Here is a 14,543-nt window from a genome sequence, read left to right as displayed (position 1 = left end):
AGATAATCTGTATATTCAGTCTTTTCAGCCTTACTCAGTAATTGTTCTCTTCACTGCCCTCCCTATCCCCCATCGTATTTTTGTGCAATGCAATGGTGAAGATTTTAACCGTGTTTTATCATTGCTATATGTGAAGCTATCACCCCTGATCCTTGATCTTATAAACATAATTTAGCCACACAGACTCTCAAGTGGATGATTTGTTTGTAACTTAATTTGTTATATTCTGCAGCTGAAGAAATTGTCAGACTGCGTAAACAGCTGGATGATCTACAGAAGGAAAATGACCGTTTTGTGGAACTACTGAAAGCTAATGACATCTGCTTGCATGATGACCCTACGATTCACTGGAAGAGGAAATTCAAGGGCACTAAAACTACTATGATGATTTCTCCCAACCAAGTGCAGGAAGATATACTCATCTACACAAACGGAAACCAACTGAATGGGAATTGCCACCAAGCTGCAGTACAGAGTTCACTGGAGCTGACTCTGAATACCCTGAAGAACACTACTCAAGAAGCATGTCTTGATATAATGATGCCAATGGCAATACCTGACATCGGCCAAGTGGTAAACGGGATCCAGCCTCAGACACGGATCTCTCAGCAGAACATGCCCGAATGCCTCCCTACGACTCAGAATTCTCTGAACACTGCACTATGCACCACCACTGTGGGCACGGTCCAGAGTGTGCTGAATGTCTCTACTAACAGTTCTGGGCCAGTGCTTCTTCAGTGCCCCGTAAGCACCTCTGCACAACTTGTGCTGGAGTGTTCACAAGCCTCGTTTGGGCGGACCACCTCAGGAGTTGCCAGTTGTTGCCCCGTCCTGAACATTGGTGGAACTTCTGCCAACACCTGTCCTGCTTTACCTTTGCCCCTACAGCAGATGGGGTCGATGTGCATGGGTGTGGAGTCTTCTCACCAAACTGTTCTGGGGTCCACGCCATCCTGCATCCAGAGTTCCGAGTTCCGGTCAACGAAGTGGCCGGTTAGTGAGTGCCCACAGGGCGCGATGGTGCCAAACGTTTGCCAGAATCCACCTGGGTCGGCCCGTGGCTTGCCACCACCTTTCAAAGCTGGGACAATGTGTCAGGGTGGTCTGGTGTCGTCCTGTCCCATCACCAGCTTGTGGACGATGTCCTGCCCAGCTTCCACCTACACCTGTGCTGCTGACACGAATAGCCTGGGTGCTTTTACGTGCATGACCTTCGCAGGTAACACACGGACAACCTGGACCACACTGCAACTGGCAGGCAACACTGTACAGCCTGTCAGCCAGGTGAACTGCAGTGCTTTGCCAACTACGTTAAATGAAAATGTGAATGCCAGAGGCTCCTTCCCTGCTTCCGTTGCCGGGCACGTAGGAGCAGCATCCTCTGCTCCCTCCACACTTCATGGCGTGTCCGTCTGTTCTGCCCACAGTCAGCTGAGTTTCCAGACCCCAGTGCAACCTCTCCCACTGCAGCCAGTTCTGGCGCAGCCCCACACTCCCGCCCCAACTGCCCCCAAGGTGGTGTCCCTGCTGCCCCCTTTGCAGGTGATTCAGATGGCGCATCCCCCAGGGGCCAGCGACCCATCCTCCCCAAACAGCCAGAAGCTGATTATCCTGCAGCCGGCCAATGCCAGCTCGCCGGCCATGGTGAGGGGGGCCCTTCACAGCCAGAGGCAGGGTCAGCAGATCGTCATCATACAAGCAGCCGGACAGAACCCGGTCTCGGTGGTTCCCCCTCCGGGCAACAGCAGGGCAGCCCCCTCTCTCGACTCTGGTCAGGTGGGGTGTAGCAGTGGCAGTCAGAGCACGCCCAGCATTCAGACAGTCGGAGGGAAACACCTGGTCCACATCTTGCCCCGGCCCGTGCCCGCATCTGCCCCCGCCCCCAGCAGCTCGCAGTCGGCAGCCACCACCACTCCCGGCACCCCGCAGAAGACGATTTCTGTCAACGGGCAGCTCTTTGCCCTGCAACCGGTGAGGCCAGCTGGGGGCTCCAGCCACACCACCATGCACGTCATCCAGCCCACCACCAGCGCTGACCCCCACACCAATGTGGCCCTGAATGCTTTTGGAGCACTAACCAGCCTCAGCCAGAGTGTGTCCCAGATGGCAGGCAGCAGGGCGATGCCCACAGCCCAGTGCACTGCTTCCACTGGCTCCAGCGGGCAGGTTCCCTGTGCCCCCGTCAGCAGCTTGGCTGCTCCCACTCCTGGCAGGCCCTCCCACGGGGTGCTCCAGCCCTCCAAATCCAAGAAGACCCCGAAGAAGCTCCTGCCTGCAAAGCAGGGCCTCCCCAGGAAGGGCTGCGCCACTGGGCACAAGCCACGGGACTGCGCCCCCTCTCGCCAGCCCAGCCCATCCGAGCGGGTATCCCCAGCCGAATGCCCCGCCGCACCTCCACCCTCCTTCACGAACCACATCCCGGCCGGGGCGGCTGCCACTTCTGCCTCGCCGGAACCAGCCCCCTCCAGGCCCCCGGTGCCAAGCGCTAGCGAGGATGTACCTGAGGGACCGTCAGAGAGCAGCACACCCTTGGCAGCCCCCTCGACTCCGACCTGCCTGGCTACAGATGGTGCGTGCGCTGTCACAAATACTGCTCCGTCCCCATCCCACTGCTCCACCTCGCCCCTACCAGGGGCAGGAGAGGTGGCAGCTGGGGAATTCCAGGTGGCCACGCCCACCTCTTGTGGCATCAGCAGCGTTTCCCAGCAGCTGGAGTCGCTGGCAGCGGCGCAGTGCCAAGGGTGCGGAGATGTGGCCGGGGGCACGGAACGGGGTGGCATGAGCACTCCTCCATCTCCTTGCAGACAGCCCCGGGAGGCCGGGCCGTCGGGAGACCAGCTTCCACTGTGCATGCCGGAACACGAGAGTGCAGGAGCGCCAGCTGGAACCCAGCGCCACACTGACTCGCCCATGTCCAGCAGCTCGGGCAGCGGCCGAGGCTTTTCTGTTGCCTCCCTGCTGCCAGACAGTGCGCGGGAGGACTGCACCTTCAACGCCTACAGCCTGCCGGACCACAGTGACATTGTGGCCCTTGCAGCTCGGGCCATATTCGAGCAGGAGAGCCCGGAGAAAGGCGCCGCAGCAGAGGATGCGGTGCTGAAGCCGGAGAAACAGAAGCCCCCGAGTGCAGACAAAGACAAAGGCCGGGATTCGAGCCTCCAGCCCGAGCATGACATCGGAGTGGAAGGGAGAATGCAGGAATCTGTGCTTCCAGCCCAGGGCCAAACCACCCACACCTCGTCTGCCCAAGAAACGCCAAGCCTGGCGTGTCCAGCCCTGCCTCCTTCCAACCCATCAGTGCGAAGCCAGGGCCATAGCTGCCCACCGCTGGCAGCCGACCCAGCCACCTACCCGGAGCAGGTCGAGCACACGGCGGAGTGCCCCTCCAGAGCCCCTCCGCAGCCTCCTGTTGGCCCGAAGCAGAGCACTGAGGTGCGCAAAGATGCAACCAAGCGCAACGGACCAGCAGATCACTTGATCTCCACGGCCAAACGTCCGAAGCAGTGTCCGAGCGGTGCGGTCCGTCCAGATGGGAAGCCGGGGCCGGGCGCGCTGGTGGAATCCCCGTGTGAGCGAGAGCAGCCATTCCTGGTTCAGCTGCCGGTCAGCTCCTCCAGTGCATCACACGGCCACAACCTGGGCACCTTGTTCCCCACCGCCAACTTGCTGGGCTCTGGCTCGGTACCCCTGCCAAGGAGCGCCGAGGGTCACTGTGGCGGGACGCCAGCCGGGCAGTTAGCACAGCAGCATGGGCTGGTGCAGGCCAATGGGTCGGCGCAAGGCGGGGTGCCGCTGGCCCACGGACATTCCTACTATAAACACCCGCAAGGCCAGCTCCGCGAGCGGCACCTGTACCAGTTACAACAGCAGCAGCACCTTCCGCACGCCGAGAGCCTGGCACACGGCGTGCCCCAGGACACCCAACTGCAGAAGAAGCGCGGGCTGGTGAGGACAGGCCAGACGCTGGCCCTGCCTCAGAAGCAGCAAGCGGGGGCCAGCGGGCAGAGCCGCCACAAGGGTTCCCAGCAGCCGCCGCTGCTGCTGCAGCACTGCTTTGGTGGCACACATCCAGAGAAGCGATGCGAGAACCCAGTGGGCGGCAGGAACACGCATCCACAGAGCCTGCACGGCCCGGACCTCCTCCCGCACCAGGACAGCGGCCGCTGTGGTCCCTCTGCTGAGCAGGTGGCCGGACATCCCCGCGTCCAGAGGCTGCTCACCTCCAGGCCGCTGGAGCAGCAGCTGGGGCCCAAAGGCAGTCCAGCATCGCGGCCGCCCGACCTTCACCGCCCGGAGCGGAACCGCATTTCCAGCTACTCGGCTGAGGCCCTGATCGGGAAGCCATCCAGCTCCATGCAAAGCCCCAGGAGCAGCACTGAGCAGCCCGAGCTGCGCACGTACCTTGACCTGTCTGTGAACAAGAGCCTGCCCGTGCACGGGCTCCAGTCCAAGCTCTCCCTCGACCACTGCATGGCTACCGACGTGGCTGATTGTCCCCCCTTCAAGGCCAGCGTATCTGCCCAGTCAGTCGGCACCTTCGAGGCACAGTCATCCCGGGGCAGCGAGATGGGTGGTGGCATGGCGGGACACAGGGGGATCCCGGCCCACAGCTTCAGGCTGGCCCAGGGGACGGGGGTCGAGCGCCAGGGCCGGCTGCCCTACCTGCCTGTGCAGGGCATCTCAGCAGCGGGTGGGGCTTCGTTGAGGGATGGGGAGGGCTCCTGCCACCAGAGTTTCATGCAGGGCTTACTGCCCCCACCCCTGGGTGAACAGCTGGGCGGCGGACAAAGGTCGGGCCCCGATCATGCCAGGAGCACTCAGTGTGCACCGGTTGCCAGCATCGAGTATCCGTGCGCGCCGCTCCGGGAAGCAGTGCAGAGCCGGGATGGCTGCGATCTGAGCTTGGGCACACTGGGACCCCGGGGCATCGCGTACCCAAACCCCTCGTCGGTGCCCGAGATCCAGAGTCGCAACAGCAGCCCAGGTGTGGCACCGCAGAAAGCGACGCTCGGAGCTGGCAACAAGTGCCACACTAGTTCGCAGGTCTCCAATCCGCATGGAGGTCTGCGGGCGGCCCTGGGGCATGGGGCCGAGCGGCCTCACTCTCTCCAAGCCGGTTCCACGGTGTTGCAGAGAGCACGGCACCCGGCGCACGGGGGCTCAGCCGGCAAGCTGCGCCAGAGTGACCGGCCACGCTCAGGTAACCATCGGACTGCCGAGGTGCTGGAGCGTGGCCTCCAGCTGCCCTTGCCCTCGGGCGGAGGTGTGATGCTTGCGCGGCAACAGCCCAGCACCAGCCGCAACGCCAGCATCGTGCGCTTCGTGGCTGACAGTCAGCAGGTTCCGAATGAGAACTTGGCCCCAGAGCAGCACTCTCTGTCTCAGAGCTTCGGCTTCCCTTTCATCGCGGAGGGCGGCATGAACCCGCCTCTCAATGCCAATCCACCGTTCATACCCCCAGTAACACAGCCAGGTGCTAACCGGACCCCCACCCTCATCCCAGTCGAACCACAGAATCCGCTGCCTTCATTCTATCCTTCCTACTCACCAGCACACCCCACCCTCTCCAACGACCTCTCCATCCCCTACTTCTCCAACCAAATCTTCACCAGTCCCAGCACGGAGAAAGCAAGCAACCCGTTTGGTTCCATCCTTTCCCCGCCCCGGCCGGTTGGCTTTCCACAGCCCAGCTTTCCTCTCCTGCCCGACATCCCTGCCAGGCCGATGGCCAACAGCTCCAGCATCACCCCACACCTGTCCAACTTCAACCTGACCACCCTGTTCCCCGAGATTGCCACTGCGCCCCTCACTGCCGACACCCCAGCCATGCCCATGTCGCCTTTGTTGCCTTTAACCAACCCTGCCCTCTCCGACGTTTCCAAGCAGCACTCCAACAGGTCAGCGCATAACATAAGCCACATCCTAGGCCACGATGGCAGCTCTGCCGTGTGAAGCCAGCCACTGTGCTCTCTACCCAATGAGTGGGCTCGGGTCTCCCTCCACATCCTGCGAGGGGTGCAAAGGAGCCCAACAGTCAGTCCGTTCCATCAGCAGGTCCTGTCAGGTGTACAGGACGCTTTTTCTCCAGTTCCCTTTGTAGGAGTGTGAGGGAGGGAGAGAGATGGTAAGGGTGGGGATGCCAGGCGAGTGTGGTGGACAAGGGGAGAACCACGGGTGCATCACAGCCATCCAGCTGTTCCCATCACTTCCAGAGTACCAAAGTGTTCCCAATCCTAGTGGCAAGGACAGACCTTTCAAGAAACTGTAGGTACAATAACCTGTATTTCCACAGCTGCCGATAGATACAGAGTCTTACTACATAATAGAAGATTAATAAATGAATATAAATATACACAGATGGAAAACAAACTGTTTCAGAAACCAGTGTCTGTTGGGTTTGATGTTATCCATTGCTTTGAGCGTGGAGCTGGGTAGTAGCTTTTTCGCCAAGCAGGTTGGCTCTCTGCTGTTCTTACCCACAGGAAAGTGTACAGGAGCAAGAAGTAATGTTAACAGGGGTGCTCCCATGTTTTCATTAATGTCTTGATTCATTCCCCAAACTGCCATACAATCTGTTTCACAATGGGGTAAATCTCATGCCCATCGGATCTAATTTACCCAAAAAAAGTGGGTAATTTGACACCACCTCTCCACTTACCCCATATATCTAAGGTACAAGGTGACGAATTAGGCAGAGGTGAGATAAAGGCGTATTCTGTGTTTTATTTCATGGATGAGGGTCTGAATTTGCATGTGTACAAATATTTAAATAAAAATTCTAGTTAATTTCTATATAAATGTATTTTAGTTTGCCTTATTGTAAGGTACTTCAGTATATTTGTTTTAATCGGAAGTAGGTTGGCCTCTGCAAGAATCTTACTGAAATTTGTCTTGAGCAATATTTAAGTTTGATGGTGCTTGCAGCCACATTTACCTTTAAATGGCAGCTTATATCAGCGTGACTTACTGGCACTTTAAAGCAATACATCTGCTCAGGAGGTCAGGTCACTTGACTCACTCTTCTTGGGCATTCCTCATCTTGGAATTTCTGTGCTATCTTGTGTACCTCATTGTCTGAAGCAGAATGTGCAGTGAACGAGTATGTTTCCCCTTCACCTCCATCCTCTTGATTGTGGGCTTATAGGAAAGGTTTGGTCCTGGTTTGTAATACATGTCAATGTGTCACTTGACAGGCCAGAGGGTATGGACGGTGGGCAGAGAATAAAACTACATGCTATTGCTGCTTCAAATGCTAGATTGAGGTTGGGGGTTCAATCTCAGTTTTTTATGGGTTGTTTCTAACTTGGGAGTGTTGTGATAAAAGTTCAGAAAAGGAGCTCTTCATCAACAATGTGTGCCAAGAAATTTGCCTAAAGTTGTAAATATTAAAGTGGTCTGTGACAGGTAGCTTTTCACTCAGCCAAGTTTACTACTATTGAACAATATATGTAAATCAGAGATAATTAAAGAACAAATTTAATATACAGATTCAGTCCCCATTGGTATCAGATACCTCAGGTGACTTTTTCTCTTGGACAAATTTTACTTGCTTCAATTAGATCATTAGAAAAGGCCTGTTTAGACATCTATTATATGGGCTAGTTCTGGTGTTTCTCTTTGTTCAACATTCTAGTTGCTTTGTATCAACATAAACACCTTGTTGGGTAAAGTGGAACACGAGCAACTACAGGGGTAGTTTAATGATTTTATTGTGTTTCACTGGCAACTTGGAATCACTGTTTAAAAATACAACAAAATTACATGCACCTCCTTTATGGAGCTCATAATAGAATTTATTCAGAATGCAACTTCTCAAGTAAGTCTTGATACTTTCGCCCTGTTGTTTTTCCAAATATATGCAATGCTGAGCATTAAAGAAAGAATTATCTATACAAAGACTGACAGGCAAATTCTACTGCAATAGCTATTATGTCTGGTGGTAGTTTGAGCTAATGTTAAGTTGGCTCCTTGAATTATCTTAAACTGATAATAAGCATAGCCACGATGTTTTGAAAATCCGTCCACATCTGTAAAATAAAAGTGTTCTAAAAGTTGCAAAATCAGATATTTAAAGGTAACGGATTTACTGGTAGTCAAAGTCTGAATAAACTCTTCTCATCCCTTATCATCTTGTGCACTGATGTAGCTTCCTTGTGCATCCTTCCTTTGATGCTAGTTCCTTTCTCTTCATCAAATGTAAACTCCCACATCTCACTCTAGCTTCCAGCCTCTTGACCTGAGCTTTGTCTTGTAGGAATAACTTTGCTAACAAAAGGTGGAGCAGGAGGAGCCTTTTCTTCTAGCACATAGAATCACATTCTCAGAAACTCATGCTCCAAGTTGCATCTCTTGGGATTTGGGTTGTCCATGGAACATTGAGAATTTGCACTGGTACAAAGGAGTTTAGGGTGAATCAGTAACTGGCTTTGCAGGCTGGTCGATCTTCATTTCCATAGAGGTCACAAGTGAAGAAAACTGTAGAACAGTTGTTATTGTGTGAGAAGCCCATTTCACACCTATTGCACAAGAAGAGACCGCTTAGCCCATCATGGCTGTGCCAGTATTTTGTAAGAACTCTCGAACTAGATTCCATCTATTTCCTCATGGTGTGTAAGAGAAAAGAACTGCACATTCCAACCAACCCCTCACTACTCCCCACTGAATGTTAAATCTGTATTTTCTGACTATTAATTCTCACAGTAAAAACAGTTTCTTCCCATCTCCTGACAAAAGTTCTTATACATTTGATGACTTCAAATCTGCAACTCCTCTTTAGAGAACTTTGACATTTTGTCTTTCTGAGGGCTGATTGTTGCTGCTGAAGACGGTTTTGTGAGTGTGAATGCCTGCACTTCTACAATTGAATGTATCCCCCACATTGGTTTTGTTCCTTATAAAGATTTAAATCCTCATTTTAATTCCTTGATCCTTTGCCTGTGACCTTTTGTCCTATGTCTCTGTTTTGTCATTTTACCATTAGTTATTTTTAGTGGCCTTGTTTCTAATGCATCCTCCTGGACATCTCCCTTTCCTCCCTAAGGGCCATCTGTTTGCTAGACCTTTCTTCACTTCAAATACTATTTCTAGCACTACCTCTCCAAACCCAACACCCGTTGAAACTTTTTTATATGTAGGTATTAAAGTCAGAATGCTTCCAATAATTTATTCACTGCTATTGGTCTGTTTGCAGCAGCAATAAATTACATTAGATGAAGTGTTGCAAATGAGAACAAAATAAAGGGCATAACTAAGCTGCAATTTTAAGCCTTTCTTCTATACGCAGAATTTTAATGCTAACACCACATCAGTCAGTTTCATAGTAAATTCTGCTATCAAGAATTCAGTTTACATAGGAAACAAAGAATGGGAGAATCAGTAACCAGAGTAACTTCCAGTAAAAGTCAGGAATTTCTCCTGAATAATAAAGCGAGTAGGAAATGCTTACATGTAAATCTAATCTATAAAAACATTGAACAAAACGGTTAACAGTGGAATGACTTAATTGTTTCCATTCTGAATGACCATATCATTTTCACTACATACAACCTTATCCAGTTAAAACTATATCCTGGGTCTTTTATATTAAAACCAGTCCAAATTCTAATGCATCCACCTGATTTGTACCTAAAGCCCCTGACTTTGAGGGAATAATGCAAATACCCAGATGTCATTAAATATTATTCCATGGAAACTGCCTTGGATTCGTTTTGTATGATTATTATAGAAATCTTAGTGCTGGGGAATGAAACATTTTCTACTGTATTATCAGTATCAAGATCTTTCTAGGTCAGGTACACCACTGTGAAGGTACCTCTATTCCACAATGTACTCTATAACCTACTAAGCTGATTCTATTCTTGATTTTTCTACCTACCCCCCTCAGTTGACCTGTTTTGAGTGTCATGATAATCAAATGGAAACAGCTTTGCTCCTGCTAATTACAACTCACTTCATGATCCAGAACCCAAAAGGCAAACTAATCTGTCATCTGACCATTCTGGGGTTACTTTTCAGTAGGGATCCTGGGCAGTGAAAGATCAGCACTTAGTATCCTCTAGTTCTAAATAGCATTGCTAGCGTGTGGGTTACAGACAGGGGCTTAGTCTAAACAAAATCGTTTTCTTTGTAAAAAAAAACCTGGTATGGATGAATGATTCCATGACACCCATAGTACACTATTGCTGAACAAAACTGAAATGAACTTGGACTATTCACATCATTTAGATCTTATGTATCATCAGTTCAGATTCAGAATTAGGTTTAATATCACTGGCATATGTGAAATTTATTATTTTGCAGCAGCAGTACATTGCAAAACATACTAATAAAACTGTAAATTACAATAGGATATATATTTAATCAAGTTCAAAAAGAGTGGAAAATGGGTAGTGTTCATGAAATCATTGTAGAGGGGAAGAAGCTGAAACGTTGTATGTGTTGTAGCTCCTCCTTGATGGTAGCAATGAGAAGAGGGGAGGTCCTGGGTGATGGGGTTTTTACTAATGGATGCCATCTTTTTGCATCACTCTTTGAAGGTGTCCTGGATTGTGGGGAGGATAGTATCCATGATGGAGCTGGCTGAGTTTACAACTGCAGCTTTTTCCAATCCTGTGCAATGGCCTCTCCATACCAGATGGTGATGCTATCAGTTAGAATGCTCCTCATGGTACATCTGTAGAAATACAAGCTCGTGACCTTTGGTGACCTACTGTACCAAGTCTCCTCAAACTCCAAATGAAATATAGCCACTGCCTTGCCTTTGTAATTGCAGCAATTTGTTGGGCCCAGGATAGATTTTCAGAGATGTTGACCTGCTCACTTTTCCCACTGCTGATCCCTCGATGAGGACTGGTGTGTGTTCCTTTGACTTCCCTTTGCTGAAGTCCACAATCAGTCTGTTGGTCTTACTGACATTGAGTGCAAGGTTGTTGTTGAACCGTCACTCAACCAGCTGATCTATCTCGCTCTGTATGTGCCTTCTCATCACCATCTGAACTTCTGCCAACAATAGTTGTGTGGTCAGCAGATTAATAGATTATGTTTGTAGTGTGTCTAGCTATGTAGTCATGGGTGTTGAAAGAGCAGAGCAGTGGGCTATGCACACATCCTTGGGGTGCACCATGGTTGATTGTTAGCAAGGAGGAGATATTATTTCAGATCTGTACAGATTCTGGTCTCCTGGTGAAGAAGTCAAAGATCCAGTGGCAGAGAGAGATACAGAGAACCAAGTTTTGGAACATTGATTAGAACTGAGGATATGATTGTGTTGAAAAGAGAGCAGCTTGATGTAGATATTGGTATTGTCCAGGTGATCCAAGGCCAAGTGGAGAGCCAGTGAGATGGCATCCCTGTATAGGTAAATCACAGTGGATCCAGCACCTTGCTTAGGCAAGAGCTTATTCGAGCTATAACCAACCTCTCAAAGCACTTTGTCACACATTAGATGTGAGTGTCAGTGGGCAATAGTTGTTGAGGCAACTGGCTCTGCTCTTGTATGATAGTCACTCTACCCTTTGAATGTTACATTTATCAGCTAGTACCACTTTTTGTGAATAGATACTTAAGCAGTATCCACAATACAAAATGTTTAGTGTCTGTGAGCAACGCTCGACACTATTTAATGCATTGCTGGTTGTGAAGAAGCAACTTTGAAATTTGCAAAACCATTTTATCTGAGTTAAAATCAAAACCAGCTACTTGCTCCTTTAAGAGTTTCCATTTTTGACACTGGTGTAAACATAGAAAGCCTTTGCAGAAGTGATGCAGAGTTAGAGTGGACACAAACTCATTAATAGTAAAATAAACCTGGTCCTTACATATCGGGTTAGAAGAGTTCAACGAGTCTGGCTAGTGTGACTTCAACACTGAAGTAGACTTCTCCTTCAATGCTCAAAGTTCCTTGAAACATCATTTCCTTTTCCAAAGTAACTTGCCCATGTTAGCAACTGAAGGTGACAGATTACTCCCTTATCACCTAAACTAACATGATAGAAACAAACTGGTTGAAAGTGATGGTGTAACTACGGGAAATAACCCATCATCAAAGATTTGTATTAGATTTGAGCTATGTAGCACTTGCAAAGTAAAGCTACAAAATGGGTTAAACATTCAAAAGTATATTTTTAGCAGATGTTTTATGACGTTTAATTTTTTTAAATGATAATAATGCTGTTCAGGCAAAAGAAGGCTTTGATAAAGCCTGTTGTTAAAGAGCTTTTGACCCCAGTCTTCACCAAACAGATGCTGCTAACATCTGCAGCTTTTTTTTTAACGTTTTAAAGTTAGACAATTTGCTAATGTTTAAAAATCCTTCATTCAGATAGTGTGAGTTCAAAGAGAAGTTATCTAAAATTTCAAGACATTGAAAGTTTTGTGGGGCTGGTGGGGGGGGGGGGGGGTTGTAAGTTGGACTTTGACACCTGCACAATTGTACAGTGACACTTTAGGAGAGTGGATGGTGTACATAATGCCTTTGTTATATATTTGTTCTTTAGTGTCTTTAGCACTGAAGATCTTGCAATGTATAACAGTCACCACTCTAACCTCCATGTCGATCAGCTTGTGAATATATTTAAATATTTCTAAAACAGGTGACATACTTGATTCTGTATGTATTCAATTATGTTAATTTTATTGGGAAATTTTCTATTTTGTTGTAAATACTTGTGAATAAAAATTTGAATTTGGTTATAACTGGGAATTAATATTGTTGCACTGTCCAGACATTTGACTGAATATCTGCAGTTTGAAACTATACCAGCTATCATATAAATATTATAGAAAAATTGGGATTCTCCATTTTTATGTTCTTGTTAACTTGCTACGTTTAACGATATCTGATAGTAAATCGCTACATTTTGTTGTTCCTCTGCCCTATTTACAAAATGCAGCATCTCACCATTACTTCTGTTGGTTAAATCACAGACTATGATCCCACCGCCGATCTTGCCAGACTCCACATCCCACCTTTTGCTAAAAGCCCTCAACCATGACAATTAACTGTAATTCCCGATTCCAAATCCATGTTAAGAAGCACAATTAATAAAATCATTCAAACATCCCCTAATGTTGGCAGGACCAAGAGAAAATTTATAGTACAAAAATCACCCTTTTATTCTTGCGTTGGCCATTTATTGCAGAGAGCCCTAAGCGTACTGCTGACTGACCCATCATGGTCGCCTCGGAATCTAATTCATTATTGCTGACATATGTCCTGTTGTTTGTTGTTTTATGGCAGCAGTACAATGCAAGACAAAAAATTACTGTGTTGCAATATAAATAAGTAGTGTAAAAGACAATAGCGAGCTAGCGTGGAATAAGCACGTGGGCATGAACAACTATTTTAGTTTGACTTTTCCCTGCCCTGAACCTAAAAATTTGTATAGGTCTTCCAGGCAAGACTGAATGAATGTACGATATAGGCTGTTTTCGATAGCATCACTATTGAAACCAAAGTCACCTCACGAAACAAGCAAGCTAGAGTTATCTTCTGACGTGGTACTGAGCCCCATCATCTAGAGGGACTTGAGTGCACGCTATCCTGATAACACAGAGATGACCTGACTTTGCCTGATTTTTCTTGAGCTTGAAATCAGGGTGCTCATCACTTCTAAACTGCAGGCTGTGCCTTCAGCTGCTGGGGCCCGAAATTCTGCGCACCCTCTAAATCTCTTCGGCTCTCACTTATCTTGGCCCGAAACGTCGACAGTGCTTCTTCTTATAGGTGCTGCCTGGCCTGCTGTGTTCCACCAGCATTTTGTGTGTGTTGTTTTAAAGTAACTCCTTGGTTAGCCATCTCACTGTCCTTCGATGAAACACAAAGCTGCATTGTTGCACGAGAACATGCTTAATGCATTAGTGCTATATGATGCAAGTTTCTTATTTTTAAAATTAATATTTCTAATGCCCCAGTTAATGAAATTTCAGTGTGAAATGCCATTAAAGGTACATCGGGAGATTTGGTGATTATTTCCCACGGTGATTCCGTTGAAGTATTAGTGAGTGAACACTAGATGGCGTAAGGTATCTTCCACTTAAATTTCCCAATCTGACAGTTGCAATGAAATAATTCGGATGAAGGGTCTCGGCCCGAAACGTCGACTGTACTCTTTTCCAAAGATGCTGCCTGGCCTGCTGAGTTCCTCCAGCATTTTGATGTTCCTGCATCTGCAGATTTTATCATGTTTGAATTAATTTGGATTCCTCCCATCCCTGCCCATTTGGCAGGATTTAAATTCTCATTTGCATCTTTTGGATGAGTCGTTCAAGCTACGTGTGAAAGATCCCACGATGGAATTCAGATTGGTTGATTATATAGTCACAGAGACCCTAGTACAATGAAAAGCCCGTCTTGCATATGTTCATACAGATACACTAATTGCACAGTGCATTGAGGTGGACAAGGTAAAGCATTAATAGAATGTAGGATAAAGTATAACAGTTACAGAGAAAGTGCAGCGCAGGTAGACAATAAGCTACAGGGTCATAACAAGATGGATTTTGAGGTCAAGAACCCATCTTATCCTACTAGGGAACCACCCAAT

The 14,543-nt window shown here is 48.5% G+C and overlaps 1 protein-coding gene across 1 annotated transcript in view; it reads left to right on the top strand.

The window, feature by feature from the left end:
• LOC132394422 (basic helix-loop-helix domain-containing protein USF3) overlaps positions 1-12,693 on the top strand; it is a 41,018-nt gene extending 28,325 nt beyond the window's left edge. Inside the window, exon 6 of the mRNA XM_059970554.1 lies at positions 233-12,693. Within this exon, the coding sequence (XP_059826537.1) occupies positions 233-5,952 (5,720 nt within the window). The 3' untranslated portion in view covers positions 5,953-12,693. The remainder of the gene's footprint in view (positions 1-232) is intronic.
• Positions 12,694-14,543: the final 1,850 nt, after the last annotated feature.

Source organism: Hypanus sabinus, chromosome 5 (genome assembly GCF_030144855.1).
Source record: "Hypanus sabinus isolate sHypSab1 chromosome 5, sHypSab1.hap1, whole genome shotgun sequence".
In the NCBI taxonomy this organism is placed as follows: domain Eukaryota; kingdom Metazoa; phylum Chordata; class Chondrichthyes; order Myliobatiformes; family Dasyatidae; genus Hypanus; species Hypanus sabinus.
The sequence above is the reverse complement of the archived record's forward strand: the minus strand, read 5'-3'. Positions and strand labels throughout refer to the sequence as shown.